Below are 16,194 nucleotides of genomic sequence, written 5' to 3'. Positions count from 1 at the left end.
AGGAGCCCTGGATCAGAGAAGGCATCCATCAAGAAGGATCTCAATGGTGAACTCCCAGCAGCCTTCAAAACCCACTTCAGGTGACTTTGAGCCAAGGGTCCATTTTCATCCCAACCCCACCCCATTCTTCCCTTACCCTTTTCTCACCCCCTCAGAAATCCAGACATCGGACCTCCTCTTTGTAAATGTGAGCTTTTATTCACTGTCAGCTCCAGGATGGAAGGCGGGAGCAAAAGTCATGCACAGCCTTGATCTAGCTCCAACACCAGGCAGTGCTGTGTGGGTGTCTCCGGAAGGAACGCAGAGTGGGCTGCAGAGCCTGGAAAGTGCCCTTATCATGTGGGACACAGCCATTACGTTAGCCATCTCCCAATGGAAAATGGAGGCTCTGAGATGCCCGGTGGGTCACACAGCATTTCAGGGGAGAGGGTTGGAGTTGGAGTCTGTTGTATCTGACAACAAATTCTCCACAGCTCCCTTGACAATGCCCAGGACAGGGGCTGGCTGCATGACTCTTACCAGGAAAGTGTGGGGCATGTCTGTGCCCCTTGCCAGGCCTTAGTTATGGGGAGGACAACACCACCTCCAGCCTTCTGAAGACTGACTGAGGGAGAAGCCACAAGTAAAAGCGCTTGGCATACAGTAGGTGCCTAATAAATAGTCATTAGTATTAGTTTTGTAAACACAAGGAAACTGAGGCACAGAGTGGGGAAGCCATTTTCCCAGAGCCAGTGAAGCCAAGATTGCAACTTGGGCCTCACTGACCCCCAGTTGGATTTTCTTATTCGGATTTCATCCCAGCAAGGCTCTGACATATCGAGGGCACTTCCCAGGGGGTGTTTTAGACACATCATGGTCAAGTTCTCACCCTGGTAGGCATCAAATACAAAACAATCTTGTCCAGGGTGGACATTCTTCCCCTACCCTGGCAGTGCCCTTTGAGGCCTCTGCCTCCTGGGGCATCAGTGTCTGCCTGTGAAGTGCATGACTCCTCTGTCTATATTTGGTGAACTTCTACTCATACATCAAAGCCCCAGTTCCCACAACCCCTAAGCCTACAGAACTGGAGGCAGACTCGAGCAAGGCTGGCCTGGAGATGGAGGCCATGATGGTGGGAAGTGGCCTGCAGAATCCAGTCCATCATCAGAATTACTTCGTTTTGTGGTGGAGGGGAATTGTTTACAGACTCTCCAAGTCATCCAAACTGGGCCTGGACTGATAAGCTAGGCTGCATCCCTTCAAATGTATGGGTCTTAAGTCAGGGATGGGTTAAGTAACACAATACACAAAAAAACTTTAAAAGAACAGAAAAACCATAAAACATGAACACGCGTTGACTTGTCCAAAGTGCTTCCTTCTCAGCCCAGGGGGGCAGGGTTTACAAATGGGTCCCAGGTGCCTGGGGCAAGACCCGGGCAGCCGCCTTAAGGGTGGCGACTCAGTCTGACTATCGTTTATAAAAAGTAATAAATTAGTTGCAGGGATTTGCTGCTATTTACAATGCCACCCTAGTCTCCCATTCCTGCCCCTAGGGGCCCCAGATCGACCAGCTCCAGGACATTAAGGAGGCACTGTCTACACCTTCCAGCAAGAACTGCGATGACCTCTCTTCTTTCAGATGTCAAAGGCTGGTGGCTCAGTCTCCATCCAGGTGTCAGTTTATGGAAAACACATTCCACAGAAAATGCATTGACTGCCAGGCCAGGGGGAGGCCAGGTAGATTAGTCTTTCCCAGAGGGTCCAAGGGCTCCTGACACAGCCTCAGCACCCTCCACGGCAATTTGCGGCACCAAGGTGGGTGGCCCAGTGGCTTCTTCTAGTGGCTCATCAAAGCTCACCTCCTGCACAGCCTCCTGCTTCTTGAAGGAGTCTCGGCGCTCAGACAGATGCAGCCGTCGCATGATCACCAGCTCAGAGTCCGGCCCTCGGCTGCGGCGCCCCAGATCCCCGTCCAGTCGCTCACCTGTACCCAGCTTGTCAGCTGACTGGCCTCGGCGCAGCCTTGGGGATCGGGCAGGCACAGGCGGGTGCCCTGACAGGGGTGAGGGTGAGCGGGGTGGGGGTGCAGGCACAGGTGGGCAGGCCAGTGGGGAGGGTGGGATGCTGCTGGTGGACTTGCGGCGGCCGGCTTTGGGGCGAGGTGGCCCGAGCTTGGCGGCCAGGCCATGCAGGGAGCTGGGGCGGGTGTGGCCAGCGGCAGCTGGAGATGCAGGGCTGCTGGAGCTTGGGGATATACTGGGTGGAGACGCTGTGTCTGCGGGTGACAGCGGAGGGTCAGGCCACCAGTCTCAATGTCCCAGCCTCGAGGTGGGCCCTGGGACTGACTGCAAAGCCCATATCATTTCCAGGCATGTGGTCACCTATCAGGCCTGGTTTTCCCTTTGTCTGCACGAGTTCTTCCTTTGGCTTAGATCTGGTAAACTCCTATTCAACCATCAAAGCTCTAGCACCTTTTCACCCACTTCTTATCTAAATGTCCCACCAAATCATTCGGCCAAAGGTACCTGTCCACTGTGCATCTGTCCATCCCATGAGCCATCTACCCACTGGTTCAGGAAGTTATCCAATAAGGGCCCTGCCTCTGCCTGTACCCACTCTCCACCCCTAGGCCTCAGCCTCAGAGGCTGGTCTAGGGGTCTAAGGAGGGCAACGATGGCATAGATAACCCCAGCCCCTTGAGGTCAGGGAAGGCTAGAGAGAGAGACAGCAGTGGGGCCCTCAGAAGGCAGGGAGGGCTTCCTGGGAGAGCAGCTCTGTGGCTCTCCTCTAGGATGCCTTCCTTCCTCTGTGGACTGCCTCAGCCTGTCTCTCTCTCCCTCTAGACTGATGCTAACCCAGTGGAAACAGGGATGTCCATCTCTGGCTGTCTCTCACAGACTGGGGAACCTCAGGGGGACCATCCTTTCCTGCTCTAGAACTATCCTTCCATATCTTCTCTGGCTCACTCACTCTCTGTGGCTCCCTATTGCCCCCCACCCCAATTTAAGCCCAGCTCTTTGGCTTGATCCATCCCCCAATCCCCTCTGCCTAGCCTCCCTCTAGCTTCCGCATCCCTCTTATCTAGACGCCCATTGCTTGTGATGTTCCCTTCTGCTGGACACGCCTTTCCCTGCCCTCACACCCGCCCTGCCCACCCCAGGCTGCCTTTGAGGCAGTCATTCATCACGTCACTTCATCCTTCCAACTCTGTTCGCCCCCCCTCCCTGGGCCAACCACTGCAGCCCCGTGTGGTCCTTCTTCCCAGGATGGTTCTGGGGGGTGCACCCACCTGCTGGGGCATCGGGAGCCGGGCTGCGGCAGGGTGTGGTGGGGCTGGGGGACAGGCTGTGGGTGGGGGAGCCTGGGAGGCTTTCGCTGGACGACAGGGACTGGTGGAGGCCAGAGGAGAAGCTGCGGCTGGTGTGCAGCACGGACGACTGTTTTGAGATCTTCTTGAAGAGCGATTTCCGCCTAGGGGTTAGAAACCCAGATTCTCCACAAGTCCCGCCCCCCAGTGGCTGGGGCTGCCCAACCATGCCATGCGTCCTGCATCAACCCTCCATGGGGGCCAGCCCACCGCTCACCGGTCCTGTGTCTCCCGCCTTCGGCTCCGCTTGCTCCTGCGCGCCATGCGGCCCTTGGTCACGTTCTTCCGCGCGGGGCCCACCTTGATGGACGTGTTCTCCAGTGCTGTGGTCCGAAGGGCGATCTTGTTGCCACTCTGCAGGAAGGATGGCGAGGGGTCGCCAGTGTGCCTCCTAGCCAGTGATACCTCCACCCACCTACTCGTCCATCAAAAGCCCTGGATCCTAACCACCCATTTCTCAACTAATGGCCTCCGCACTCACTGGGCCAAAGATGGATGTGTGCCATCTGTCCATCCATCCAATGAGCCATCGACTCACCCACTGGTCCCAGGAGCTATCCAACCAGTGGCCTGCCTCCTCACTTGTGCCCACCTTTCCTCCCCTGGGCCTCAGCCCTCAAGGAGGCAGGAGGCAAAGATGGCCCAGATACCACCCCCACAGGGTCAAGGTGGGCCAGAGGGAAGGTCAGGAGTGGGGCCCCAGGGGGCTTCCTGGAGGAGTGGCTATGAGGGGTGATATAAGAGGGCTAAAGAAGGAAGCTGGGACTTTCCTGGCTGTCCAGTGATTAGGACTTGCAATTCCACTGCAGGGGGTGCAGGTTTGATCCCTGTTCAGGGAACTAAGATGCCGCATGCCACTTGGCCAAAAAAATAAAAAAGAAGGAAGAAAAAGAGAAGAAAGAAGCAGAGGGGAGAAGAATGCAGGGCCCAAGTGGAATCTGTGGTTGGAGGGGGAGAACCACACGGAATCAGCACCTGAGACAAAGGGGAGGGGACGGGGGTTACAGGAGCAGCGCGGGGAGATCAGGGTACTTTGAGGATGGACCAGGGGTGGGGGCTCAGAGCCCTATGGGTAGGCCGGGGTGGGTGGTGGGAGTAGGGGGAAGAGGGCTGCACCTTCAGCAACAGCTCCACGACGTCCATGTGCACCAGTCCCAGGACGGACTCCCCATTGATGTGGGTGATCAGGTCCCCAGCTCGCAGACCTGCCTCCTGGGCAGGGCTTCCTTCCTCCACACTCTGGGGTGGGGGTAGCGGGGCACGGGGGGCAGACGGTCAGTGGTCTGGGCCCCACAGACAGAGACCCCAGCCCAGCTGAGTCAGCCTCGGGCCCCCAGCAAGCTGATGCTTCCACTCTGCCTGGTTTCCCAGCTTTCCCAGACTAACAAACGCAGCTCTGCAAGGAAAGCCCTGCACCAGGGCAGAGCTGGACTCCAACCAGGTCCGGCTGTTCCTGCCCATCCCAGGGCCAACTTACCCACACCACGTGGTGCACAGTGTAGACGTCACTGTCGCCCATGTAGACGCGGATTGCCCGCAGGTTGAAGCCGTACTTCTTGCCTGAGCTGTGGATGACGATGGGGGGCCGCAGGCTGCCACACACGGGGGAAGGGTCTCGGCTTGGAGAGGAGTCGCGGGACGATGGGTTAGAGGACAGTGAGCGTGGGGACAGGGGGCTCATGAGGGGGCCACCGCTGCCATCATCTGCAGGGACAAGGTTCAGGGAGGGGGTCACTGCCTTGGGGGGCCCCTCACAAGGCACCTTCCCCTCCCCCTGCACACTGATGGCTGTTTCATGTTTTTGTTTTTTGACCACCGCGCGGCCTGTAGGATCTTAGTTCCCTTCCAGGGATCGAACCATGCCCCCTCTAGTGGGAGCACAGAGTCTTAATCACTGGACTACCAGGGAAGTTCCCATACTGATCACTCTGGCTGCTTTGCTGCTGCTTCAATGCCCCCAGACACCTTCCCCCTCCCCTTCAAGTCTTGGCACATGCAGTGCCCACTGCCAAGAATGCCAGTCCCCTCCCCCTGCTGCTTCCCCTCTCCTGGGCTCAGCCGTAAACAGCAGCCCCCACATCACCTGGAAGGACTCCTGCCAGCTACCACTGGCCAAAACTGCCTCCACCCTGTAGTTAAAAATGGACGTGGGCAGGCACTCCAAGACAAGGCTGGGCCATGGGTGTTACCTGCTGTGATGATGAGCGACAGGGCGGACACCGAGGCTGACTTGGGCACGCGGCCTCCGCTGGGGGAGGTCCTGGATTTCTCGGGGGCAGAGTCTCTCTGGCTCCCGAGGCGGCGGCCCCGGCCAGCATCCAGGGCCCGTGGCGTGGAGTGTCGTGCACCGGTGCTGTTGCTTCGTAGGCGCGCATGGCTGAGGGCGGCGGTGTCAGCTGTGAGGGACAACAGGGTCGGGGGTTAGTCTGCCCCACCCTCCAGCTTACCATGTGGCCCTTCTGCCCTCAGAAGGCAAAGCCCCTTCCTTCCTGGTCGGCATGCACACGGTCCAGTCTCCTGGCTGTTACACAGGCTGTTCCCTTTTCTTGCACACCCTTCCTGCACTGCTCTCCCTGGGAACCTCCATTCTTCAGGTCCCCTCCTTCACAAAGCCTTCCCCTCATTCCAGTTAGATCCCTACTCCCACTCTCAGAGCTCCCCAGTTCAATTCCTCTCTCCTGTCCTGATCCACTGAAGCTGAGGGTATCATCCCTAGACTGAGGCCTTTGTTAGACAAGTGAATGTTCTCTCTAGAGAACTCCTACTCATCCTTCAAAACCCATCTTAAATAGTCCCTCCTGTGGGAAATTTGCCATAAGACTACTGCTCCCATCCTGGATTCTACCTACCAGAAAGGCTGGAGGGCTTGGGTATCACTGGGGTGGTTTCTGGGGGAGCATCGGGCTCCCCGAGAATGAAGATGGGCCTTTTGGGGCCCACAGGACCGGGGCCAGCTCCCTCATCCTCTGATGAGAAGGCAAACTTGGGCATCGTGTCCAGGCTGATGGTGTTCAGGAGAGATGGGCTAGGGCCCCGCTCAGGCTGGGAGGAGGATGAGTGGCAAGATGAACCAGAAGATGTGCAGGATCTCAGCCTGTAGTGGGGAACAGCCTGTGTCACACTTGCCTGGTGCCCTCACCCCAGAGCACCCAGTCTCCTCTAGTGGCTGCATCTTAACCCTCAGCCTAGAGTCAGAGGTAATCTGTAAAGACAAAGTGAGCTCCCTGTGCCTGCTCCATCCTCTGTGACTGCCCAGAGAACTCCTATTCATCTTTTAAAACCCAGCTTCCAATGCCCCTCCTCAAACAGACACTGATTATTTGTGTTGAGTCTGGACTTTGACAGATGAATGAGACTTCATGAGCATAAGCAAAGGGCATTCTGGGCAGAGGAAACAAGCAAAAGCCTAGAAGCATGATGGTATATGGCTGCTTTTACCTTTAGTATGGTTAGGAATGCAAATCCAAAGGGAGAGATGATAGAGGCCAGGTTGGCAGGGGTCTGATAGGCTGGCCAATATGTGTGACCCTTTTCTACTGGGCCACTGGGCAGCTCTTTCCAATGTTGGGTTTGGTGGCTCCACCTCCCAGCAGGCTCCACTCCCCAGCCCACCTACCGGACCTCAGTGGTGCTCAGCCGGCGCCCATAGTTCCCCTCACTGCTGCGTTCCCACCCTTCCTCCCGGTCCTCACTGAAGCTCCGTTCAGCGAAGGTTGGGGTGGGCTGGGCGGCCAGGAACTCAGAACTGCTATAGACCTGGGAAGCAATTAAAAATAACAGTCACAACAACCGCATCCCTGGGGGATGGCTCAGTTGAGTGCTTCCTACATGCCTGACGCTTCTGAGTCATTTCCTCAAATCCTTTCTCACCACTTCTTTAAAGACACAGTGTCTTTACCCTACTGTACAGATGGAGAGACTGAGGCTCTGACAGGCCTGGTTACCAAGGCGCCCTGGCTGAAGTTTCCCACCCGTGGGGCCCAGGCCCATAAGCAGTGCAGGCTTTGGGGGGTTTTTTAGGTCATGCTGCACGGCATGCAGGCTCTTAGTTCCCCCACCAGGGATTGAACCCATGCCCCCTGCAGTGGAAGCTTGGAGTCTTAACCACTGGGCCGCCAGGGAAGTCCCTGTGCAGGTTTTCTGATCCAATTATAAACAAAGGAAGGAACTTGAGTGAAACTAATGACGCTATAAAGTAACACCCAGCATAGCAGGTCTATTCACAATTGCCCCAAAGTGGAAAAAGGCAAAATGGTTCATCAACTGATGAGCGGATAAACAAAACTGTGGTCCAGTCACACGGTGGAATATTACTCAGCCATAACTAGGAGTGAAATACTGACACGCTGTCACGTAGATCAGCCTTAAGAAGCCAGAAACAGGGACTTCCCTAGTGATTCAGTGGTTAGGACTCCGAGTGCTCATTGCTGCTGGGTTCAATCCCTGGTCAGAGATCTAAGATCCTACAAGCCATGCAGGGAAGCCAAAAAAAAAAAAAAGGCCAGGGACTTGGCTGGTGGTCCAGTGGCTAAGACTCTGAGCTCCCAACGCAGGGGGCCCGGATTTGATCCCTGGTCAGGGAACTAGATCCCACGCACTGCAACTAAGAGCCCACACAGACAAATAAATAAATATTAAAAAAAGAAGAAGAAGAAGCCAGACACGAAAGCCCACAGAGTGTATGGAGTAGAAACGTGGAAAGGGGCCCCGGAAGGAATCTCTCCTGAGGTGCTGCGGTTTCTCCTCATGTTGGGATCTCAGAATCCAGACAAGGGAAGATTAGGGCCTAGGTTCTAGCCCTAGCTTGGTTCCCCTCCAGGCTCTTAATCAACGGCTGGTTTTCCCCTCCTATCTCTGTGGTTCTGTGCTAGCCAAGTTTGGGCTCATAATTGGCCCAGGGGGTCGTGGGGGGTGGGCATCAGCAGGGCTCAGCCGGCCTTGTCTGCAGGAGGCACCCACGAGGTGAAGCAGCACCCCTTCTTTTGGACGCTGGACTGGGTGATACATGATATGTATCACATACATACATCATGTATGTGATATGTCCAGAACAGGTAAATGCATAGAAGCAGAAAGCAGGGGTGAGGGAGGGGGAGACAGGAGGAGGAAATAAGGAGTGGCTGCCCACAGGTACAAAGTTGCTCTTTGGGCATGATGGAATGTTCTGGAACCAGATAAATGTTGTGATGGTTGCACAACACTGTGAATGTACTAAATGTCACTGGACTGTACAGTTTAAAAAAGTTAAAATAGTATATTTTATGTTATATATATTTCACTACAATGAAAACAAAAATTAAAAAAAAAAACCAAAAACCCAAACAGGGACTCCCCTGATGGTCCAGTGGTTAAGAATCCCCTCGCAATGCAGGGGGCACGGGTTTGATTCCCAAGATGGGGAACTAACCTTCCATATGCCTCAGGGCAACTAAGCCCGTGAGCTGCTGAGCCCGTGCACCTCAGCTAGAGATGAAGCCCACAGGTTGCAGTGAATATTCCACATGCCGCAACTAAGGCCTGACACAGCCCAAAGAAACAAAACAACCCCAAACAAACACCTTGCCCTGTTTCCTGAGTGCCAGCTACACCCAGGATCCCGGGCTCACCTTGCTGAAGCGGTGGGAACAGGACGAGAACTGGGGGATCTCTGTGGATGACTCCTCATCGTTAGTCTCGTCATCTTCAGAGCCCAGGTGGCGGTAACGTTCCGAGCGGGCTGCAGGAGGGAAAGGCATCACCCACCTGATCCCCGGAGGTGGACACAGGGGTGATGTGGGGAGGGCTCCCGGGTGGGGAGACACCGTCAGAGCACAGGCACTGAGGTGGGACTATGCCTGGTATGTTTAAGGGCAGAGGAGACTTGGGTGGCAGATTCAGCTGCTGTTTAGTTGCTCATTCATGTCCGACTCTTTGCGACCCCATGGACTGTAGCCTGCCAGGCTGCTCTGTCCATGGGATTTCCCAGGCAAGAATACTGGAAGGGTTTGTGTGCCCTCCTCCAGGGGATCTTCCCGACTCAGGGATCAAACCCACGTCTCCTGAATTGGCAGGTGGATTTTCTACCTGTGAGCCACCAGGGAACCCCTGGCAGATTTAGTGTCTGGGAATAAATCTCAGGTGTGTCCCTAAAAGTTGTGGGGCCGTGGATGGGAATTCCTGTGTCTCAGTTTCCTCACTCTTGAGATGGGTCCCCTAGAGCTAGGTAACACTGCACAGCTCAAACATAAAAGATGTTCCTCATTTTACAGAAAAGGAAACAGACGTTCACAGAGGACCTCTGACATGCTCAAGGTCACACATCCAGTTCTGGAGGAGGCGCTGGAAGCCAAGAGCATTTACTCTGGGATTGGCCAGAGCCCCACGTAGGAAGAGGGAGATTTGTCTGAGCCCATCTGAAGTGCTTGAGGGGAGCACCTCCACCCAAGCTGAGTGAGGCAGCCCACCCTCTTGTATGACAGGCAAGGTTCCATGCCTGGTCAGGACTGAGATTCAGGAGGCTGAACCTGATGCGGGATCCCAGAAAAGGGTCTGCCACCCTAAGTAGCTTGGTGTCCCCTCCTGCAACCTGAGGGGGTGCTGCAGTACCTGAGCTCAGATGCAAAGGAAATCCTAGCAGGGGGGTGTGTGTGGGGGGGTGGGGCAGCCAGCACACATACGCCCAGAGTCCTGGAAAGCTCAGCAAGTCAGAAGCTCCAGGCCCAGTGTGAGGCGCCGAGCTGGGATGGGGACCCTGGCAGAGACCCCTTGCTGCCCTAGGAGAGTACGGGACAGCACAGCCCGTCTCCTGGGCCCCCGCTTACTGTCGAAGTAGCTGGTGTCGTCCTCCGCTTCCAGCTGCGGCACGAACTCGGCCTTGTGTCGCAGAAGCCCGGCCCAGTCCAGCGTCCAGAAGAAGGGGTGCTGCTTCACCTCGTGGGTGCCTCCTGCAGACAAAGCCAGCTGAGCCCTGCTGGGCCCCACCCCCCACGACCCCCTAGGCCAGTTATGAACCCAAACTTGGCCAGTGCAGAGCCACAAAGATGGGAAGGGAAAACAGCCATCGTTTAAGAGCCCAGAGGGGAACCAAGGTATGGCTAAAACCTAGGCCCTGATCTTCCCTCGGCTGGATTCTGAGATCCCAACACCCGGAGAAACCCCAGGACCTCAGGAGAGATTCCTTCCAGGGCCCCTGTCCACATGTTTCTACCCCAACGAGCAGAGTCGACTGCACAAATGTATCCTGTTCCCCAACCTCAGCGCTCGTGGTCCTCTCCAGTGGCCAAGTTTCATCCTGAAAGTGATCCGTAGTGGCCACATACTGGGTGGCTGCATCAGTATTAAATAATCCTCTTATCACCATTTTGGTGGCTGGGGAAACTTGGACAGTGGGACCCACTGCGCTGGTCCTTAGGGACCTTAGGACACAGCCCATGGTGACCTGGCGGGCTCCCATACACAGCCTCAGTGCCCCATGTCTGCACTAGACCCAGCTACTTTCAGTCTTATGCAAGTTCCTAGTGAGCTCATATGCATCCTTCAAAACCCCAGCTTCAAGTCCCCTTCCTCTATGCAGCCTCTCAAATAGAGCTCATGCTTACTCCAGCCTCCGGCCCACCCACTCCAACATACCAGTGCCCAGGCGGTCCAGTGGGCTCTGTCGGAGCAGCCTGGTGATGAGGTCCTGGGCATCGGCTGGGAGGGCCTCCTCTCCCTCTGGCCACATGATCTCGTCTGAAGTGAGAGGAGAGAGTGAGGAAGCTGGGCTGGTGCTTCCTAGCATCTCCTAGCCCTTCTGCTTTCTGCACTCCAAGCCATCAGCCTGCTCTGCTCCTTCAGCATTCCAGCTTTGGTCCCTCACAGCCTTTGCTCTGGCCACGCTCTCTGCCTTGAGCACCTTCCTTTCCTCCATCTCTTGCTCCTTTAAAACTCTGCTCACATGTCACCCCAGTGTCATTCTCTGTGACTCTTTTAATACAGCTCCTCTACCCCACACCTGGGGCTTCCCTGCACTGCCATGCAGAAGACCCAGGAGACTTAGGTTCAATCCCTGGGTTGGGAAGAGCTCCTAGAGGAGGAAACGGCAACCTACTCCAGTATTCTTGCCTGGGAAAATCCCATGGACAGAGGAGCCCGTTTGGGCTCCTACAATCCATAGGGTCGCAAAAGAGTCAGGTGTGACTGAGTGACTAACCACCCCACACCTGCCACCCCACACCCTCCCTTCTTCCTGCTTCTTTTCTTCCTCTGCATTTTTGCCTCTGATTGTTCTACAGTTTTGTTTTTTTTTTTTTGGCCACACCAGGGGGGCATTTGGGATCTTGGCTCCCCGAGAGGCATCGAACCCCCCACCCCTAGCCCCGCACAGGAAGGTGGAGTCTTAACCACTGGACCACGAGGAAAGTCCCTCCATAGTTTGCTTATTTATCTCCCTTACTGTCCATCTTGCCCTTGGCTGTATCTCCAGTGCTCAGCCAGGGCCTGGCATGCCAAAGGTGCCCAATCTATCCACACGGGGGCTGCTCCCCTCCCCGACACAGGGATGAAACCTGGGCCACGGGGGTGGGGAACGCACCACTGACCACCTGGCCAAAGAGTTCCTCGGGGGTATCGCCGAAGAAGGGCACACAGCCCACCAGGAATTCATAGAGGACGACGCCCATGGCCCACCAGTCCACTGGCTTCCCGTAGCCCTGGCGGAAGATCACCTCGGGGGCGATGTACTCAGGCGTCCCGCATACCTGGGCCGGGCGGGACAGGGAAACTGAGGGCGGCTCCCAGTCGGGGAAGGGAGGGTGGGGAGAATCACGGGAAGGGTTCACATACGCCTTTCTGCTGCAGAGTCTCCCCATGGCCCGGGGCTGGGCTTTGGGCAGGGGGAGGCTGCCCACCTGCTTGTCCACGAACTCCCGGGTGTCTTTCTCGATGTGGCCTTCGTAGAGGTTGGTGGCCATACTCATGAGCCCAATCTTAGACAGGCCGAAGTCAGTGAGCTTGATGTGGCCAAGTGAGGTGATGAGCAGGCTGTGGGCAGGTGGGTGGGGCGCTCAGGGCTGGGGGGTACTTGGCTGCTCCTGCCGCCCCCCATCACGAACTTTGTCCCATCCAAGGTAGCCCAACCCCACCAAGGGTCGGAACACACGTCCTACGCCTGATTACATTACTGAAAGAAACAGAGGTTCTCGGGGAACATTACAAATTTGGCAAACATCTCTGTGCACCTTCTGGGTGCATCGGGTATTACCGTTGAGCACCTACTGTATACTATGCTGTGCAAAAATCAAGTTCCTGAGAATCATGGCATTTCCCTACTAGGCAATAAAACATGTCCTGAACACCTCCTAGCAGGAGAGCTACAGCATATTTTTGTACCTACAGCCATTATTTTTAACAAATTAAATATTGTGCAAGCACCTACTGTGAAGTGAACATGTCTTTAGCACTTGCTATATACAGAAATATTTGTGCCCCTCATGGGTGCACCAGTTGTTTAAAACTCACACACCTATCATGTACGCTGCTGTTCCTGTTCTCTTGCAAGTTTAAATATATAAATATTTTAAGTGATAAAAATCACATGCATCAGCTTTATAAAGTCATGTTTTCATGCACCTCCTGGGTACACCTGCCCATTTAAAAATAAATATCTGCAGGACTTCCCCAGTGGCCCAGTGGTTAAAACTCTGTGCCCCCAGGGCAGAGGGCATGGGTTCAGTCCCTGGTCTGGGCGCTGAGATTGTGCATACCACAAGGTACAACCAAAAATAAATAAAATGAGAAACAAATAAATAGGGGCTTCCCTGGTGGCTCAGAGGTAAAGAACCTGCCTGCCAGTGCGGGAGACACAGATTTGATCCCTGGTCCAGGAAGATCCCACAGGACATGGAGCAACTAACCCCAGGCGCCACAACTATTGAGCCTGCGCTCTAGAGCCCGGGAACTGCAGCTCCTGAAGCCCGTGAGCCCTCGAGCCTGTGCTCCGCAGCAAGAGGAGCCGCCACAAGAAGAAGCTTGAGCAGCACAACTAGAGAGGCGCCTCCACTCGCCGCAACTAGAGCAAAGCCCATGCAGCAACCAAGATCCAGCACAGCCAAAAATAAGTAAATACAAGTATTTGAAAATGTATTTTAAAATAAATAAATAAATTTCTGGAGAATTCACTGTTTGTATCCAAGTAGTCGCAGGAGTCATTTATTTGACACCTACTGCATACCTCAACTCTAGAAAGAAACAAGTCTGTGTGCCCACTCCATGCCTCTGCTGGTTCTTGTTTGTTTTTTAAAATGATGCTTCTTAAGCAACTACTGTGTATACCAGCTGTGGAAGAAACACTTTGGTGTAGCTACCAGCTAAGCCAACTCCCTCCAAAAACCAAGGCCTCATAGCAGGCCTTTGGCCATCCTCTGCTAAGACAAACCAATGTTTCCTGAGTGCCTATGGGCATGTCCTTGCCTCAAAGACATTCATTTCCTGGGACTGCCCTGGTGGTCCGGTGGCTAAGACTCCACGCTCCCAATGTAAGGTGCCCGGGTTCGATCCCTGCTAAAGGAACTAGATCCCACAAACTGCAGCTGAGACCCGGTGCAGCCAAATAAAAATAAAATAACAAATAAATAAATCTTTTTTAAAAAGTTCATTTCTTGAATGTTGACTATATGTGGTATTTAAAAATTTGTTTCCTTGTCACAGAGAAAATGAGACAACGCCTGGAATTTGCTTCAACTCACCCAGTGGGGAGGACTGAATGGCCTGGGAGGAAACTGGACTGGATGAACGTTGACAGCTGTGGGGGTGGGACGCTGTAGCCCTCTTCCGTTATGGACTGAACTGTGTATCCCCCAACTTCACACGCTGAGCTCCTAACCCCCAGGAACTATGATGGGGTCTTATCTGGGCACGGGGTCACTGCAAATGTCATTACTTAAGATGAGGTCATTCTGGAGTACATAGCTAGCTGCTGTGCTATGCTGTGCTTAGTCGCTCAGTTGTGTCCAACTCTTTGAGACCCTATGGACTGTAGCCTGCCAAGCTCCTCTGTCCACAGGGATTCTCCAGGCAAGAATACTGGTGTGGGTTGCCATGCCCTCCTCCAGGGGATCTTCCTGATCCAGGGATCGAACCTGCGTCTCCTGGGGCTCTTGCATTGCAGGCAGATTCCTTGCCTGCTGTGCCACCAGGTGATCACAATTCCAGCAGGACTGGAGTCCTTATAAAAAGCGGGGATTTGGACACAGACTTGCACACAGTGGGGGACACTGCGTGAAGGTTAGAATTATGCCACCGCAGCCTAGGAACCACCAGAAGCCAGGAGACAAGCCTGGAATACATCCTTCCCTGGTACCTTCTAAGGGAGCTGACCCTTTGATCTTGAACTTCTAGCCTCCAGAACTGAGAGAGTAAATTTCTTTTGAAAAAACTTTAATTAGTTAATTTATTTTTGGCCACACTGCACGGCATGTGGGATCTCAGTTCACTAACCGGGGATCGAACTCACGCCCACTGTAGTGGAAGTGCAGAGTCTTAACCACTGGACAGCCAGGGAAGTCCCAAGAATAAATTTCTTTTTGTTTAAGCCCTTAGTTAGGGCGGCCCTAGCAAATGAATGCACCTTCTCTTGACTTGGGGTGTACCTGAAATTTTCTGAACTGCAAAGGAAAAATTATTTATCTCCAGCACCAACTGTGGGGACCTATCCCTCCCTGAACCCTCTGGGGCTGGACCCCTTCCCATCCCGTTTTGCAGATGAGGGTCGTGAGCATGGGAGGGGCCAGTCCTGCCTCGGGAACACTGGGAAGACCCCAGTCCAGGATGATCGCAAAGAGGTCTGATGGGCACAAAGCAAGCAGCCAGACGACATGGACCATGGAGGCCTAGGTATACAACAGGCGCCAACTACACATTTGCTTGTTTCCTAAGCCAGGGGTCCCCAACCTCGAGTATCTAACGCCTGATGATCTGAGGTGGAACTGATGCAGTAATAGAAATGAAGTGCACAATATATATAATGCACTGGAATCACCCCGGAACCGTTCCGTGCCACCCTGGTCCGTGAGAGAATTATTTTCCATGAAATGGGTCCCTGGTGCCAAAAAGGCTGGGCATCGCTGTTCTAAGCCTCTGGCAAACTACAAGATGCCCTGAAAACATGCAGGGCTCTTAAGGCTCAGGTTCACAACTCCACACGGCAAGTACCTTCATTGGAGAAAAGGACCCCTGTCCCCAGTATACAGCAGGTGTTCATTCCATGCTGACCTCAACATAAACACTTCATATAAAAAGACAGTTGCAGTGTTCAGGGCCTGACACACAGTCCTTGCTTGCTGCTGCCGCTGCTAAGTCGCTTCAGTCGTGTCCGACTCTGTGCGACCCCACAGATGGCAGCCCACCAGGCTTCCCCGTCCCTGGGATTCTCCAGGCAAGAACACTGGAGTGGGTTGCCATTTCCTCCTCCAATACATGAAAGTGAAAAGTGAAAGTGAAGTTGCTCAGTTGTGTCCGACTCTTAGCGACCCCATGGACTGCAGCCCACCAGGCTCCTCCGTCCATGGGATTTTCCAGGCAAGAGTACTGGAGTGGAGTGCCATGGCCTTCTCCGCAGTCCTCGCTTAATAACACACTTATTAAGCAGAGGTGCTCTGATCACCTCTACACAGCTGGTGACCAATAAATACACACCAGCAAAAAAAGGCGCTTTAGAAACTCAAAAGTCATCAGTGTGTGAGGAGTCAGTTATGCCGCCATCTGGGCTCCTTAAAATGAGAGCACAGGCCCAAGGTAGACAGCAAGTGCAAACACGTGTGTTTTGTTTTCTAAGCCATTTGCAAAATACAAGATGGCCTGAAAACATGCAGACTCTCTGAATTAACTAATCA

The 16,194-nt window shown here is 54.3% G+C and overlaps 1 protein-coding gene across 14 annotated transcripts in view; it reads right to left on the bottom strand.

Moving 5' to 3' along the window:
* Positions 1-173: 173 nt before the first annotated feature.
* Positions 174-16,194, bottom strand: part of MAST3 (microtubule associated serine/threonine kinase 3) — a 41,439-nt gene continuing 25,418 nt past the window's right edge. For 9 of the 14 annotated variants that reach the window (XM_027548253.1, XM_027548246.1, XM_027548244.1 and 6 more), the window contains 13 exons: positions 12,214-12,346; positions 11,898-12,063; positions 10,955-11,056; positions 10,147-10,269; positions 8,953-9,062; positions 6,963-7,102; positions 6,196-6,440; positions 5,536-5,742; positions 4,824-5,050; positions 4,463-4,585; positions 3,564-3,700; positions 3,269-3,450; positions 174-2,254 (listed from right to left, as the gene is read on the bottom strand). In XM_027548253.1, the coding sequence (XP_027404054.1) occupies positions 1,722-2,254; positions 3,269-3,450; positions 3,564-3,700; positions 4,463-4,585; positions 4,824-5,050; positions 5,536-5,742; positions 6,196-6,440; positions 6,963-7,102; positions 8,953-9,062; positions 10,147-10,269; positions 10,955-11,056; positions 11,898-12,063; positions 12,214-12,346 (2,428 nt within the window). In that variant the 3' untranslated portion in view covers positions 174-1,721. The remainder of the gene's footprint in view (positions 2,255-3,268; positions 3,451-3,563; positions 3,701-4,462; positions 4,586-4,823; positions 5,051-5,535; positions 5,743-6,195; positions 6,441-6,962; positions 7,103-8,952; positions 9,063-10,146; positions 10,270-10,954; positions 11,057-11,897; positions 12,064-12,213; positions 12,347-16,194) is intronic. The other 5 variants (XM_027548248.1, XM_027548250.1, XM_027548254.1 and 2 more) reach the window with 2 other exon arrangements.

The sequence above is a fragment of the Bos indicus x Bos taurus genome, chromosome 7 (assembly GCF_003369695.1).
Source record: "Bos indicus x Bos taurus breed Angus x Brahman F1 hybrid chromosome 7, Bos_hybrid_MaternalHap_v2.0, whole genome shotgun sequence".
Taxonomy (NCBI): domain Eukaryota; kingdom Metazoa; phylum Chordata; class Mammalia; order Artiodactyla; family Bovidae; genus Bos; species Bos indicus x Bos taurus.
The sequence above is the reverse complement of the archived record's forward strand: the minus strand, read 5'-3'. Positions and strand labels throughout refer to the sequence as shown.